Below are 15,100 nucleotides of genomic sequence, written 5' to 3'. Positions count from 1 at the left end.
CTGCTCTGATGTCAGCAGGGCACACGCTACCTAAGGCAGCCATGGCTTTGGCGTTAGCTCACGGCAGTCAGCATGAGTCACTTTTCATTTGGGACAGCGTCTTCTACCGTATCCAGGATACCTGTACCATGGGCATCCTTCCTGTCTCAGCTGACTCTGTGATCACAACTTTTCAGAGTTTACAGACCAGCGAACTCTCTTCTCGATGGCTCCTTTTCTGGGGTGGGTCAGTGAATCTTTCTGGTCCCACCCCTGCCTGCCCCACGGCTGCAGCTCACCTGGTGGAGTGATGGGTTTGCAGCCCATAGCTGAGCGGGAAGGGCACTTCACAGCAGCGCACTCAGCCACGGCGCTGTATTCGGAGAGGACCCCGACAGCCTGGCAGGGCCCATAGTAGTCCACTGCCACACGGTCCGAGTAGGCAGCACACACACTACTGTACGTCTCCCCATTGTGCCCACAGACAGGCTCTGTGGCTCTGCAGAAAGGCTGATGAAAGACAAATGACTTTAAGACTGGAAACTTCCACAGTACATCTTTCTAACTGTGAGCATAGAGCTGATCTCTCTACTTTCGGGAAGTAAAAAGACACAGGTTAAGTTTTGGGGACCCTCTAAAGTCCTGGGGTGGACCAAGTAATAGGTTGTCACAAGATAACTGAAAAGCCTTTGAAATGTTGGCTTATTCCACTGAGACTAATACAAGATAAAAATATCCCTTCACCCACACTTCTCTTAGCAATCATGAAAGTCTAAACAAAAAGATCACTCTTCATGAAAAGGTGGGTATGGGAATGAGGAGGGAGGGATGGGAAGACATGCTCTCCGATGATTGGGTAGTAGGGATATACCTGAGAGGGAGCAGGGGCAGGGATGCAGAGAAGGGTGTGTGTGTGTTTGTGTGTGTGTGTGTGTGAGAGAGAGAGAGAGAGAGAGAGAGAGAGAGAGAGAGAGAGAGAGAGAGAGAGAGAGAAGGAGAGAGAGGGAGAGAGAGGTTTCAGTGGTTTGCAGGTGATGCTGGCCTAAGAGTGGAACCTCCCAGGCAGGGATCAGCACAGGATGGATCAGGTCAGCGGGAAGCCCCAAGCAGGCTGTCCCATGAGGTTATTTAATGGGGAAGCAGATCTTACCAGCCTAAAAGGCTGGGTCAGGCCTATGTAAAACAAAGCTTAGAGATTTTCCTGTCACTTCAGCACAGTGGGAGAAGGAAGGAAGCAGGAAGTGGGGGAGGGGAGATAGCTTTTCTTCCTGATTTGTTATCCTTCCTTCCTTCCTCCCTCCCTCCCTTTTTATTTTTTTATTTTTTTTTTTGAGACTGGGTTTTTCTGTGTAGCCTGTCCTGAAGCTCACTCTGTAGACCAACCTGGCTTCACACTCATAGATCTCCTCCTGCCTCTACCTCCCAAGTGCTGGGATCAACGGTGTGCACCACCACTGCCTGGCCTGATTTGTTTCTATGGCAGTCCACAGAACTGTGAAAAGATGGATAGCAGTGACCACAGCGGGTGTGAAACCCTAAGTCTTTTCCTAGGCATAGGTTCTACGAAGCCAGCGTCTGCCGGCTCCTACACCCCTCCTCAGAGACAACACACACACTAACACCCAGGCAGCGTTAGCCACAGACTGCTTTCTCAGCCGGGCTGCATTCTGCTTGTCTGAAAAGGTCCCTTGGGTTTGGTGGCCACAGCACATACCTGGCACGGGCCTCTGTACGACAGGGTTTTTCCTCTTTGGTACAAAGTGCAGAGGCTGCTGTGCTCCATGTGATCCGTATCACACACCGGGTCGCGGGCCTGCTCACAGCTGAGCTGTCTGGGCACACACTCATACTGGCTACATCCAAACTTTTCAAAGGTTGTCAGGCAGACTTGCGGTTTTGGCACACATCTGAAAATGATGACAACAGCAGGTGACCAGGAGCAGGGAGGAACTGCGGTGGGGCAGCAAAGCTCTGGGAGAGGTACAGGAAGCTGAGGAAAGAGTTGGCTCGTGCAGGGGAGGACAGTCAATAGAAAATGGCAGAAACAAAGGCTCAGAGGGAATTAGTTGCCGAGTGGTGAGCCGGGGCACTCAGAGAGAGGGCATTCTAACTGGAACTTGGGAGGAGCAGGCTAGGCTGTGGGGTGGGGAGGGGCAGCCTGAGGTGGGGCTGGTAAATGGAGGGTAAAAGCCAAGGACTCAGGCCTGGAGTAGAAATGCCTGACCTAAGACTGCGAGAGGGTGGGTCCAGCACTGGAGAGCAGTCAAGAACCAGACCTTTCCAGATGCTTTATTTCTTAAGGCAAGGTCTCACTTGGCCCTAGCTGGCCGGGAACTTACTAGACAGAGGAGACTGCCCTTGAACTCACAATGACCTATCTGCCTACGTCCCGGATGTGGGACCTCTATCTCACCTAGCTACTCACTTAACTTTTAGCTTGATTAACATGAGTCTATCTTAAAAAAGGCTTCACTTTTTATACTAAAAATTCAGCTTTCTGTGCCTGTTGGATGGGGGTGAGCTAAGGAGAGGCCATAGAAGCAAGTCCTTCTGGTGACCCAACAAGGAAGGCGTTAGAAGCAGGGGTAATGCAGGGAGGAAGCGAGGGATCACACTGAGGACACCGAAGTAAGAGGCTGGGCTGATGGGATGGATGCCCAGGGGACAGAAGCGCGTGCCGCACAGCCTGATGTCCTGAGCGTGACCCCAGAACCTACACACACACACACACACACACACACACACACACACACACACAGAGAGAGAGAGAGAGAGAGAGAGAGAGAGAGAGAGAGAGAGAAATTTTGTTTGTTTGCTTTTTGAGACAGGGTTTCTCTGTGTAGCCCTGCTGTCCTGGAACTCATTCTGTAGACCAGGCTGGCCTCAAACTCAGAAATTCACCTGCCTCTGCTTCCCAAGTGCTGGGATTACAGGTGTGCGCCACCACTGCCTGGCTTTGGAGTTTTAAGAAAAGGAAGTAAGAGGATCGCAGGAAAAGGCTAAGGATCTGGAGGATAAATGTAAGAAAATGATCCACGCAGTGATGGTCTGTCTTACCTCATCATGTCCTAATGTATAGAAAGATGTCTGGTTTATCAATAGGTATTTGAAGGAATATAACTCTTTCTTAAGAAAACAAAGGTAGAAACTAGCCAACCCTCCACGACTACTGCTTTGAAAGATGACACGCACCCGTGGGTAAAATGAAGAGGTGTAATGGCATCTTGTGCAGTCAGCCCCTCCTCCTGCAGCTCATGTCCCAGGTACCCAGCTCCCTTTCTTAGCTACTCCTTCTGATTCTTGCAGAGATACTGTGTGCAGGAAAGAACCGTTACCTATACTGACCCAGAGGGACTGTGCTTTTCCCTTGTGCTAGGCAAGTACTCTACCACCAAGTTACATTGCCAGGGTTCATGCACTGAAAACTGGCTCAGGGGCTGGAGAGCTGGCTCAGTGGTTGACAGATGTCTCTTTCCGAGGAGCCAGGTTTGATTCCCAGCGTCCACAAGGCAGCTCACAACTACCTGTACCTCCAATTCTAGGGGATCTAGCGCCCCCCTCTGGCATCTGAGGGCACCACAAGCACATGTAAATAGACATTCACATAGACAAAACACTCATCCACATACACTTTTACAGTAACAAAACAGGTTCGGACCTGATTGCCCCCCAGAAAGAAGGTACTAACTTTCTTCCAGCCCCTCTTGTATGATACCATCTGTTTTTTAAATTTATGTTACCATTTTTATTAATCTTTGCCAATCCAATAGATTCGAAGTGACACACAGTTTTAATTTAATTTTCATTTCTGGCAATATGGTGAAGGTTAAAGGTTGGTGCTAACTGATGTACATTTGTCAAAATCACTTAATCTCTTATGGGTAATATATATATTGCATTCCCCCCTCCCCCCATCCCGGTAGCTGACTAGGCCAACAGCCTTGAGTTCTAGCAGTGGAAGAACTCAGTAGTAATTACAATGGAACCTCTTCAGGTGGCTCATGACGGTGCTCAAGAGAGCCCTTCATCCCCCCCTCAAAGCTCCTAGCCAGCAGTGGGGAGTATAAAGGGCTTTGTAGTTGTAGAGAAGGCAGAGTCACTGCAAGAGAAAGCCAAGTCTCTAAGGAATGGCTACTGCAACCACCTGCTGAATATGACGATGGACTTCATTTTCTATCATATGAAAGAACTGAATTTTGGTGATTTGCATAAAACAGCTAGTTACTTAATTTTTAATAAAGCTGCCCCCCAACCTCTGCCAAATGTTTGAGAGCCACATCTACTTTTTCTGTGCTTACCTCCTTGGCCCATAGTTTTTATGAGGCCATGGTGGCTCACTCCCCTGCTTTCACATTGAGTTCACATTCTTCACACTGATTTGTTAGGGCTCTTTCTCTGTGACATTCTACCTAATCTGTCATAAGTTACCATGCAAAAAAAGTGTGATTTTCATGTAGCTGAATTTTTTTTTTAACTTTTCTTTTATATTGTCATTATATCCAAAAAGGCCACTCTACTTGGAGATTGTCATGGTTTGAATATGCTTGGCCCAGGGAGTGGCACTATTAGGAGGTGTGGCCTTGTTGGAGTAGGTGTGTCACTGTGGGTGTGGGCTTTAAGACCCTCATCCTAGTGCCTGGAAGTGAGTATTCTGCTAGCAGCCCTCAGATGAAGATATAGAGCTCTCAGTTGCTCTGTACCATGCCTGTCTGGATGCCGCCACGTTCCCGCCTTGACTGAACCTCTGAACCTGTAAACCAGCAACAATTAAATGTTGTCCTTTATTAGCTCTTCCTTGGTCATAGTGTCTGTCCACAGCAGAAAACCCTAAGACAGAAGTTGGTACCAGGGCCTGGGGTATCGCTGCGATAACCCTGAGCATGCTTTTGTTTGTTAGGATGTGGATTTCAGGCTTTGGATTTGGAAAGCCACGGAATGCTTTAAGTGGGCCTTGATGGGCCAGCCTACTAGGAATGTGGAAGACTTCATTGCTGTGAGTGATTTGAACTGTGCAGATCTGGACCAAGAGGTTTCAGAGGAGAGGAATTTCAATATGTGGCCTAGAGATTATTTCTGTGGTATTTTGGTGAAGAATGTGGCTTCCTTCTGCCCTTGTCTGAAGAGTCTGCCTGAGGCTAAGGTAAAGAGATTCAGATTAACTACGTTGACAATTTGTACTCTGGTTAAGTCTCTTGAGGAGAATTTTGAACAAATGCAGCAAGCTTATAAAGAAAAAATATAAAATATATGGCTCAAATATTAAAGGGGTACCAGGAAGTAAATGGAGCTGAATCCTGTGATAAAGGAGATATCAGATTAAGGGAGTGGGACTTTGGGGCAAGATCCTAGCAAGTTAAATTTAGATCTAGGCATGGTGGTACACACCTTTAATCCAGCTTTCAGGAGACAGAGCCATGCAGATCTCTGAGTTCAGGTCAATCTACAGAGCAAGTTACAGAAAAGCCAAGCTTAGGCAGAGAGGGAGTCAGAGAACAGAGAGTTGGTAATAAAATAAGGGGGGGCATGTTCCAGCCCCCTAAATTCAGCAGAACATGGAAGCTTTGGCCATGTGGCTCTGACTTTAGAGTGAAAAACAGAAGGGACTTCTGGGACAATTGTTGCTGTTTAGCTGGAGCTAAGAAATTAGCGGTGATTAAGAAGAGACTAGCAGCACTGAAGTGAAATCTTCTGGGAAGTGTTTTCTGAGAGCACAGAGGCTGTGTTCCAGAGATAACTAAGGTTGTACTTTGTGCTGCAGCTGTACTTGGTACTGTGCAAGAGTCACCCAGTATGAGGTATGAAGGGGTCATGAAGAACAGCTGAGGCTCGGCACTGTGAGAGGCCACGGAAGGCCACTGGAGAAAGTGCATCCTCAGTTGTAGTTGACGGCCCAGGACTGTAGGGGTCATGTAAAGGAGTAAAGGCTTGGCACCGTGATGAGAGCCTTTGAGAGGCTATTGGTGAAGCCTACTTGCAGCAGAAGGCCCCAGTGTTTTGGAGATGCCAGTACCATGGGATGATGACCGAGAACAGCGGTGGCAGTGGAGTGGATCAACCTGAGCTTAGAGTGCTGCAGAGGGCAGAGATAGAGAAGTGATGCCAGCCCTTTGCAGGAGCCCCGAAGATCATGTGTGGATCCCAACACTGGAACAAGAAGCTGTAACATTGAAGGTGCCTTGGAGACACCAAGATTTTCAAGATGCCAGAGCCATGAGGTATCTGCTGAAGAAACCTGCTAATAGGGAGTGGAACCAGCCCAGGAAAAAGAAGTTTGCAGTCAACAAAAATGAAAAAAGGAGTTGGAAATCTGAAGACAGCTTTGACAACAAACAAGGAGATGCAGAGTCTGGAGTTTTGCCAGCCGGTTTCCTGGCTTGCTTTGGGGATTACAGTTAACTGATTGGATAAATTTTGGAAGACTTTGACTTTTAACATTGTTGATATTGCTCTAGGCTATGGGAACTTTGGAAGTTGGACTAAATGTACTTCTTTATTATGTTATGGCTAGATATGGCCCCCATAGACTCATGTGTTTGAACAAGCCTATGGGGGTCAGGGGGTGGAATGTCATGGTTTGAATACGCTTGGCCCAGCGTGGAACTATTAGGAGATGTGGTCTTTTTGGAGTAGGTGTGTCACTGTGGGCATGGGCTTTAAGACCCTCATCCTCGCTGCCTGGAAGTGAGTATTCTGTTAGCATCCTTCAGATAAAGATGTAGAACTCTCAGCTCCTCCTGTACTATGCCTGCCTGGATGCTGCCATCTTCCTGCCTTGATGATAATGGACAGAACCTGTAAGCCAGCCTGTTGTCCTTTATAAGACTTGCCTTGGTCATAGTGTCTGTTTACAGCAGTAAAGCCCTAATTAAGACAGAGATGTAAAAATAAGTCAATTTTATTCAGGGTATCAGCCAATACCTCTCAGTTTTGTTCCAATTGTGTGGATGTGCTGGTTCGCTTTTACTGTCAGCCTGACACAACCAAGAATCATCTTGGAAGGGAAATTATCTGTATCCTGTCGGCCTGTGGTCATGTCTGTGGAGACTGTCTTGATTGCCCTGTGTAGACAGCTGCATTTTATGAGCTGGGTCCTGACGGTGTAATCAGTGTAATAGCGAGTGTGACAGAGCTGTCCCTCTGCCCCTGCTGTGGACTGATGCCTTAGGCTCCTGTGTGGTTTCCTGATGTGGCAGACTGTCACCTGGAACGAGCCCTTCCCTTCCTAGAGCTGGACTGTGCTCAGGGTGCTTTATCACAGGAGAGGCGACACTGGAACCACGGGTTCTGACAGACAGTGGCTGACTCTGCCACTTTAATACCTAAGAACCTCCCCCCTCATTCTGTGCCAGGATTTCTGAGATGAAGACGCAATTTTCTGCAGAAACTCCTTCTTCAGGCTGGGTGAAGACCTGCTCAAGTCTCAAGGTGAAGACCCCGGGTCTAGAAACTGATCTAGGTCAGGCACACCTGCCTGGGCCTCCACATACAGAGGTCACCAAGGCCAGGCTACTGTCATCTGGCTTGGTGAGATGACAGAGAAAGAAATCCACAGAGGAATGACAGCAGCTAGCACTAAAGCTCACTCAGTCCTCATGTCCACTGCCTACAAGAGTGCTCTAACAGAAGAACCATGGGTGGCCAACAAGGACGCATCCGCCTCTCTCGGCTCCTTTGCGACTGTCCTGTCCTCTCTCTCTGCTTCAGTCTTATGGAACCCCAGCAGACTCTCTCCTGTCCTGCTCCTGTGGCCGCCCACTTTCACCTACGTCAGCTTTCCTCTCTATCTGCTGCTTTTCATAGCTCCAGCCGAGTGTCACGTCTGAGACCTTCTGAGTCCCTCCCTACCCAGCTGCACTATTGCTCTCCGTCTACACTTGTCAGCGTGAAGCCAGTGTGCTCCGCAGCACTTTCTCTCCAGACTCCACTAAATTCAGGACTGGGATCACTCTTTCCCTTGAGACGTGTGGACATGTAGTACTGCATGACCTTGAACTCACAATTCTCCACTGCTCCAAGTGCCAGGATTCCATGTGAGCCACCAAGGCCAGCTAGATGACTTCTCAACCCGCTTTATGCGTTCATCCTCTAGGACACGCAGCGTGGATAACCTATCTGGTCTTTGACAGAGAAGGAGAAGTCATTTTTGGCCTACCTTTGGTTTTTGGGGCAGAGGTTAGGATTACAGGGATCCTTGGAGATACAAGGTCCGAACTCAAACTGATGGTCCTGGAGACCCACACAGCGAGCGATGCAGGCACTGGGGTAAGTGCGTCCATTCTGTGCACACACTGGGACAAACTGATCTGCGCAGTTACAGGGCAGCCCTGAGGAGAGAAAACAGCCTTACATGAACACGTCTGCTCCTTCCTTACGAGCTGATGAAGGCAAACCACTCACAAATCATAGCAACATGGAATCATGTTAATTAACTCGGGGAAAAAGACAGAAACAAGACAAACCTCTCCCACAACCCCTGACATCTATCTATCTATCTATCTATCTATCTATCTATCTATCTATCTATGTATGAGACAGGACCTCACTATGTAGCCTTGGCTGACTTGGAACTCGCTATGTAGACCAGCTTGGGCTCAAAGTCAGTTATCTGCTGGCCTCCGCCTCCCGAGCTCTGGCCTCTCAGGTGTGCGGCCCCACGTCTGGCTCTAGCAGATTGTAATGAGAATAAAGCTCTTTCTGCAACACGGCATTCCTTTGTTCTTTTCATTGCTATTTAATAGGTGTCTCCAGACCCAGGCAGAAATAGGGCTATAGGTAGGGTCAACAAAGCTCGTTTCTCCTGACCTAGCAAATCAAACTTAGAAATCAGATCACTGAAGTCTAGCTTGGGGTTCCTGAGTCTTGTCTGTGGAAGCCGGTGCCAATCAGTGGACGTGGAGAGCTGGCTGAGGAAGAGCATGACGAGAACACAGCTGGACGCCGTGGACCGCAGGCTGCTGCCCAGGGCCGACCTCGGGCTCCTTTGCAGACAGGAAGAGCCCGAGGTCTGAGGGAAGGTGCCGTGCTCTCAGATGGGAGGTCCTACACTGCCTAGATGAGGACGAGTGCAAAGAGCGATGGCCCTGAGGACAGGCTCTGGTCACCATGGCTACCTGTGAAGGTGCGGCGGTCATCGTCTGAACTGTGCTCACTGAGGCACAGACGGGTCGAACACACTAAATTGCCAGCAAAACACGAGCAGACATTGCAGTCAATAGTAAAGGACGCTCCATGGCCTGAAAGAAAGAGAACACCGATGACATTGCACACTAGGACGCAGAGCACAGGGCTGGGAGAGGGCTCAGGGGTGCTGCTTGCACTCCGCCCACCGGAGTCCAATCCCCAAGGCCTACCTGGTGGAAGGAGAGAACTAATCAAGTCCCCCAAGTCTTTCTCTGATATCCACAGATGTGCTGTGGCACAGACACACAGACACACATGTACACACATGTATACATACAAAACCAACATAAATTAAAATTTAATTGTTTGAAAGTTTAAAATTTTGAAAATTTAAAAGCCTGAAATTAAAAAAAAAAAACTACTATTACTATTGTGTATGCACACACATGCGTGGGTGCACACGTGTACCACAGTGTGAATGTGCAGGTCAGAGGATGACTTTTCAGAGCTGGTTCCCACCTTCCATGGTAGGGTCTGGGACCACACTCAGAATGTCAGGCTCACACAGCAAGCAAGCCCCACCAAGGCTGGGTTGCAAGTGTGTAACACTGTGTCCAGCATCTTCACGTGGGTTACAGGGAATCAAATTTAGGTTGGCTCAAAATGCTTTGACAAATGAACCATCCCCCAAGCCCCTCAAAAAGTGTTACAGTGTCAATTCTTGAAAAACAACTTATTAATACATAAACTAGGGGCTTAAACCTAAGATATTAATTTTGAGACAAAGTCTAATTATGTAGCACTGGCTGTCCTGGAGCTTGCTATGTAGACCAGGCTGGCCTCAAATGACAGCCCTCATGTCTAAAATGCAGTAGTATACTCTTAGAAACTCATTTTATTGTCCTTAGATCGCACCACCCCCATCCAAGTCTCCCTCTATATCTCAGGCTGGCCTGGAGCTCACTATGTCACCCAGGGTGTCCTGTCACTCAGTCTCCCACGTGCTGGGGTCACAGCTGTGAGCTTCGGTGCCTGGCAGAGTGACTCCATGAGAATCAGTTGTGATTAGTGTGATTGTTTGTATATGCTTGACCCAGGGAGTGGCACTATTAGGAGGTGTGGCCTTGCTGGAGTAGGTGTGTCACTGTGGGCGTGGGCTTTAATACACTTCCAAGTTGTCTGGAAGCCAGTCTTCTCCTAGAGGCCTGCAGATGAAGGTGTAGAACTCTCAGCACCTCCTGCACCATGCCTGCCTGGATGCTGCCATGTTCCTGCCTTGATGATAATGGACCAAACTTCTAAACCTGTAAGCCAGCCCTAATTAAATGTTGTCCTTATAAGAGTGCCTTGGTCATGGAGTCTGTGCACAGCAGTGAAACCCTAACTAAGAGAAGTAGCAATAATGACAATGCCAACACAAGGAGGAACTCGGATGATTAAGAGAAAATGTGAGGTAAGACTTGGCATTGTGCTTGGCACACAGAGTTCACAGAGATTTACAAGCAGGCCCTTCTTGGGAGGCTTCCAAGAGGGCTCTTTAGAAGTCCTAGCACTTGCTGGTTGTGATGGTGCCTGACTGTAACCCTATTACTTAGAAGACAGAGGCAGGAAAGATTATTGCACATTCAAAGTCAACCTGGGCTATGTAGTGAGCTCCAGGCTAGCCTGGGCTATATCACAAGATCCTATTTCAAACAAAACATCCCCCCCAAACTCTCAGTATTCTGTAAAGATTGAAAAGTATTGTCCTGGAATACATGATGTGTAGATTGCACTCTTGAGTAAGAACTCATAATACTCTTTGTGCAAAGTGAAGACAATCAAGTTTGCAGTGTAATCAGACCAAACACGAGCATCCTCAAGACTTACTTTTTCTTTTTCCTCCAACAATACAAGACTTCTGGAGGTCGATACAGTGCATTTCCATACAGTTTTCCAAAAGGCCACTTTGTCCACAGGAACAGATCTTGTAACAACCAACATCCCCCGCAGAGGACGGCACCTGGATCAGTGTCCCCTGGCGGACGATGAAGTCAGAAGCTTCTCCCAATTTGCAGCCTGTACAAAAATACAGAAAGAACGGGACAATGAACTGATAATATTGTCTATGACAATGTTTCACATTAGGCATACTTTATAGATGTCTTCCAGGACTGTAGCTGTTAAAGATTGTAAGGTTATGTTACAGAGCTGGAGAGATGGCTCAGCAGTTAAGAGCACTGTCTGTCCAGCCAGAGGACCCAGGTTCATTACCCAGCACCTGCGTGGTGGCGCATAACCTTCCTTGCTCCAGCCAACCTGACACCCTCTTGTGGCCTCTGTGGCACTACACTCACATGGTATGCATATATAGATGCAGGCAAAACACTCAAACTCATAAAAATAAATACATGTTTTTTTTTTAAAAAGATTATATTACAGAATTTTTATCAAAATAAATTGCTTTTGCTCACTGGCCAAAACAAAAATACAAAAAAACAAAACAAAAAAACCAAACCTTTCAAATGAAAATTCCATGTCTTATGCATGATTAAGAAATGTACCCCAAATAATTTAGTACAAAAATACTACGAAGATACATAGCTTTGGCCAAGTACAGTAATATACACCTGTACTTCCAGAACTGGAAAGCTGAGGCAGGAGGATGGCTTGGGCTACTGTGTAGTGAGAACTTTTCAAAAAATAAATGGAGGCTGGAGAGTCGGCTCAGCTATTAAGAGCACTGACTGCTCTTCTAGAGTTCCTGAGTTCTATGCCCAACAACCACATGGTGGCTCACAACCTTCTGTAATGAGATCGGACGCCCTCTTCTGGTGCGTCTGAAGACAGCTGCAGTGTGTACTCACATAAAATAAGCGAACAATTCTTTAAAAAGCAAGCAAGCAAGCAAAAACAGTGTAGCTTTCTACTTCTGTGGACTAAATATATTTGAAAAAAATGACAAAATGTTTTAAATAAAATATATAAATTGACTATTTTTAGACTAATTTTGGCCAGGACAATTTTTAGTGATGGAATATAAGCATACTACTATAAATTCAAAGAAAAGTTGAGTATTTGGATGGGCTTAAGGAAAACCCATTTTCTAGGTAATACATTTTCAATTTATCATAAAATGGGCTTTCTGAGTTTAAGAAAACAGGTTGGAACTGTTGCAATTACATACTGTAGACTAGAGACCCTGCCATTTTCTTGGTAAGGAGAACACTGGCTGACCTGCAGCACAATGACAAAGCCATGCAGCAGCAGCGGTCTGAGTGGAGAGCAGCTCACTGTCCACAGCTAGACCACCCCCGTCTTCTCGGGAGCCGACACACTGCCGTGTTACTCAAGCAGACAGTCCTTCAGACACCATGCTGAGTCAATATTTTTACTTCTCCTTTTTACTTCTAAGATTTTAAAATGTTGATTCTAACATGATAAACATCTTCAGCAGAGACAGATTAAAATCATGTTCCTACAACTATATTCTGAACAACTGACAGAGAAACTATCAACACACACACTCTCTCTCTCTGGCCTCTTGAGTTCTAGGATTAAAAGAGTACGCCACCATGCCCAGCTATTTCTGTATTTTGACATTACTCTGTATTTTTGTTGAAATAGGGTGTCCTGTTGCTTAAGCTGGCATCAGATCCTTGGTGTAGCTGGGGTAACCTTGCCCTCCTGCTGATACATCAGCATCATATGGTGCTGGGGACTGAGTCCCAGGCTTTCCATTAGGCGGAGCCCCTGTAGGGCCACATCTGCAGCCCACACCAGTCTTACAGAGATGTTTTCTCCCTGTGCTACAGAGAGGAGGAGAAAGCCACGAACAACGTTTTCAAACATTACAGCATAGAAGAGCAGGTACAAATGGCTGGCCAAAGCTTCTTTTCTGTTCTATAGAACTCATTATGACAGTCACATTTGTATTGATAGCATTAGTTTACAATTTAAATGGCAACTGAAATTCTATGTGTGTTGTGGTAATTATTTAATCACAACCGGGTGTTTCTTTGATCATACAGTTCCCAGATAAAAAACATAACCTTTGTATTTATGATAACCCTTAAAGCACTAGAGCTGGGCAGAGTCTACCCTCTAAGCTATTATGTCTACTTCCTTGTTAATAACCCCGAGATACGACTTGCTATGTTCTGCCTGAGCCGATCTTACTCTGACTGGCCAGTTCTCATGAGCCCTTCTCCTCTCTCCACCTTTTCTCCTTCTTCCTCGTGGTGGTCTCTGCCTCAGACCTCGAGCCCGGAAGCCAGAGCCCTGCCCACCTTTCTTCTGCCCAGCTACAGGCTGTGGCATCTTTACTCCACCAGTAGTTTTTTTTTTTTTTAAATAATGATGGGGTGGGAGGGGGCATGGCCGTGGGCAGCTGGGGCAGAGAGAGCTTAAAGATCAACATTTTTTTTTTAAGATTTTATTTATTTATTATATGTAAGTACACTGTAGCTGTCTTCAGACACTCCAGAAGAGGGCATCAGATCTTGTTACAGATGGTTGGAAAGTCCTGAGTAGTTTTAAATTAAGGAGCAGGGTCACACAGCCTCGCTTGGTGTACAGGAGGATTTCCTCATCCCTGGGGGTAACCAGGCCTCGGGAGCCAGTGTTTAGCATTACAATACATAGCAAGAGACAAATCGCAGCATATGTGTCTTTATTTGCATAAGTATATTTTTTTGGTAGGGAACCCTTAAACATTACCCAAAGAGTCAGCACAGAGAGTGTCCCTGTAAGTGGGAGTGCGACCAGTCCTCCAAGAACGGGCCAGCAGCATGTCCCATGTTCACATCACCTCACAGCGCCATCTCTTACCTTGAACACAAGAATATGGAAGGCAGGGGTCTCCAGAAGGGCACCCCTTTCGGTTCACCTCACAGAGCTCGTTGGCTGGGCAAGGGTTTGGATTACAGGGATGAGTCACTTCTTCTATGATGTTACCTAAAGTGCTTGGCCCTGAAAACCAAAAACTGATCAGTACAACCGATCTCAAACAACAGCACCTCTTCAGGTTACCTGGCTTCATCGTGGAAGAGAAAAAGACAAACCCAGATAACTTCAGTGGCCAGCAGTTCAGAGATGGGACATATCTGGGGTATGGTGATCAAATACAGGTTTATGTGTAAGAGGGATCATTTTGCACTTTAAAAATAATAAAATAATAAACGGCCATCTGTTATGGAGACACGAGCCTATAGCAGTCATATCTACCTCCCAACGTCCTGACCCAGGACAGCAGCACTTCACACACATGTAGTATAAGAGACTGCTGCTATTCACGCTGGAGCGTCCTCTAGTTCCATCAGCCCCCCTGCCCTCCATGAGTTGGTTTTCTTCCACACACTGCTGAACGCTGCTAGCACCATGAATACACTGATGTGCTTACTTGATCCTCAGTGGAGACAGAGGCTGCGGGAGCCTTCTCACTCGGCCCTCTACTCTGGGCGGCTTTACCTGGAACTGGGAGGGGATCTTCCCGAGGTCACAGGGGTTCACTTGCTCTTTTTCAGTACGGGTCACAAAAGCTAGGACATGCACATAGTCTCTCCATCCTGAGAGCCCAACGGATACTGCCAGTTATACACTCACCACCCTGTCTTCTCCAGTTGTTTAGTAGATCCTTATTTTTATTCAAGGTGGCCATAAGCCCAAAGCTAAAAAGACCACTCATCCAAGTTTTCCACACATTCTAAGTGTCTCCTGTGATTAAGGAGAAGTCTCTCCCCCACTTCGTTCCTTTTGCCAACTCGAGCGAGTTGGACAGACACCAGCAGCCACGGCAGGACAGTACAGTGCAGGACAGTACAGTGCAGGACAGCACAGTGCAGGACAGTACAGTGCAGGGAGGGACTGAGCAGAGGGTAGAGAGGCTGAGACGCCTGTTGCACCACCGTCAGCACCCTGGCCTACCTGCTTCTGAGCTTTCCTGTGCTTCTCTAACTGCTCTGTCATTGGCAGAGAAGCAACTATGCTTCCCGGCTGGCCAACGGCCTATGGCACTGGCGCC

General features: G+C 47.2%; 1 protein-coding gene across 1 annotated transcript in view; it reads right to left on the bottom strand.

Annotated features, from left to right (window-relative positions):
- The window catches only part of Reck (reversion inducing cysteine rich protein with kazal motifs), a 74,164-nt gene that overhangs the window by 4,905 nt on the left and 54,159 nt on the right, over positions 1 to 15,100 (bottom strand). The window contains exons 13-18 of the mRNA XM_052176375.1: positions 13,909 to 14,049; positions 10,969 to 11,157; positions 9,090 to 9,212; positions 8,132 to 8,303; positions 1,694 to 1,886; positions 279 to 489 (exon numbers count right to left, since the gene is read on the bottom strand). Of these exons, the coding sequence (XP_052032335.1) occupies positions 279 to 489; positions 1,694 to 1,886; positions 8,132 to 8,303; positions 9,090 to 9,212; positions 10,969 to 11,157; positions 13,909 to 14,049 (1,029 nt within the window). The remainder of the gene's footprint in view (positions 1 to 278; positions 490 to 1,693; positions 1,887 to 8,131; positions 8,304 to 9,089; positions 9,213 to 10,968; positions 11,158 to 13,908; positions 14,050 to 15,100) is intronic.

Source organism: Apodemus sylvaticus, chromosome 3 (genome assembly GCF_947179515.1).
Source record: "Apodemus sylvaticus chromosome 3, mApoSyl1.1, whole genome shotgun sequence".
NCBI lineage: Eukaryota > Metazoa > Chordata > Mammalia > Rodentia > Muridae > Apodemus > Apodemus sylvaticus.
The sequence above is the reverse complement of the archived record's forward strand: the minus strand, read 5'-3'. Positions and strand labels throughout refer to the sequence as shown.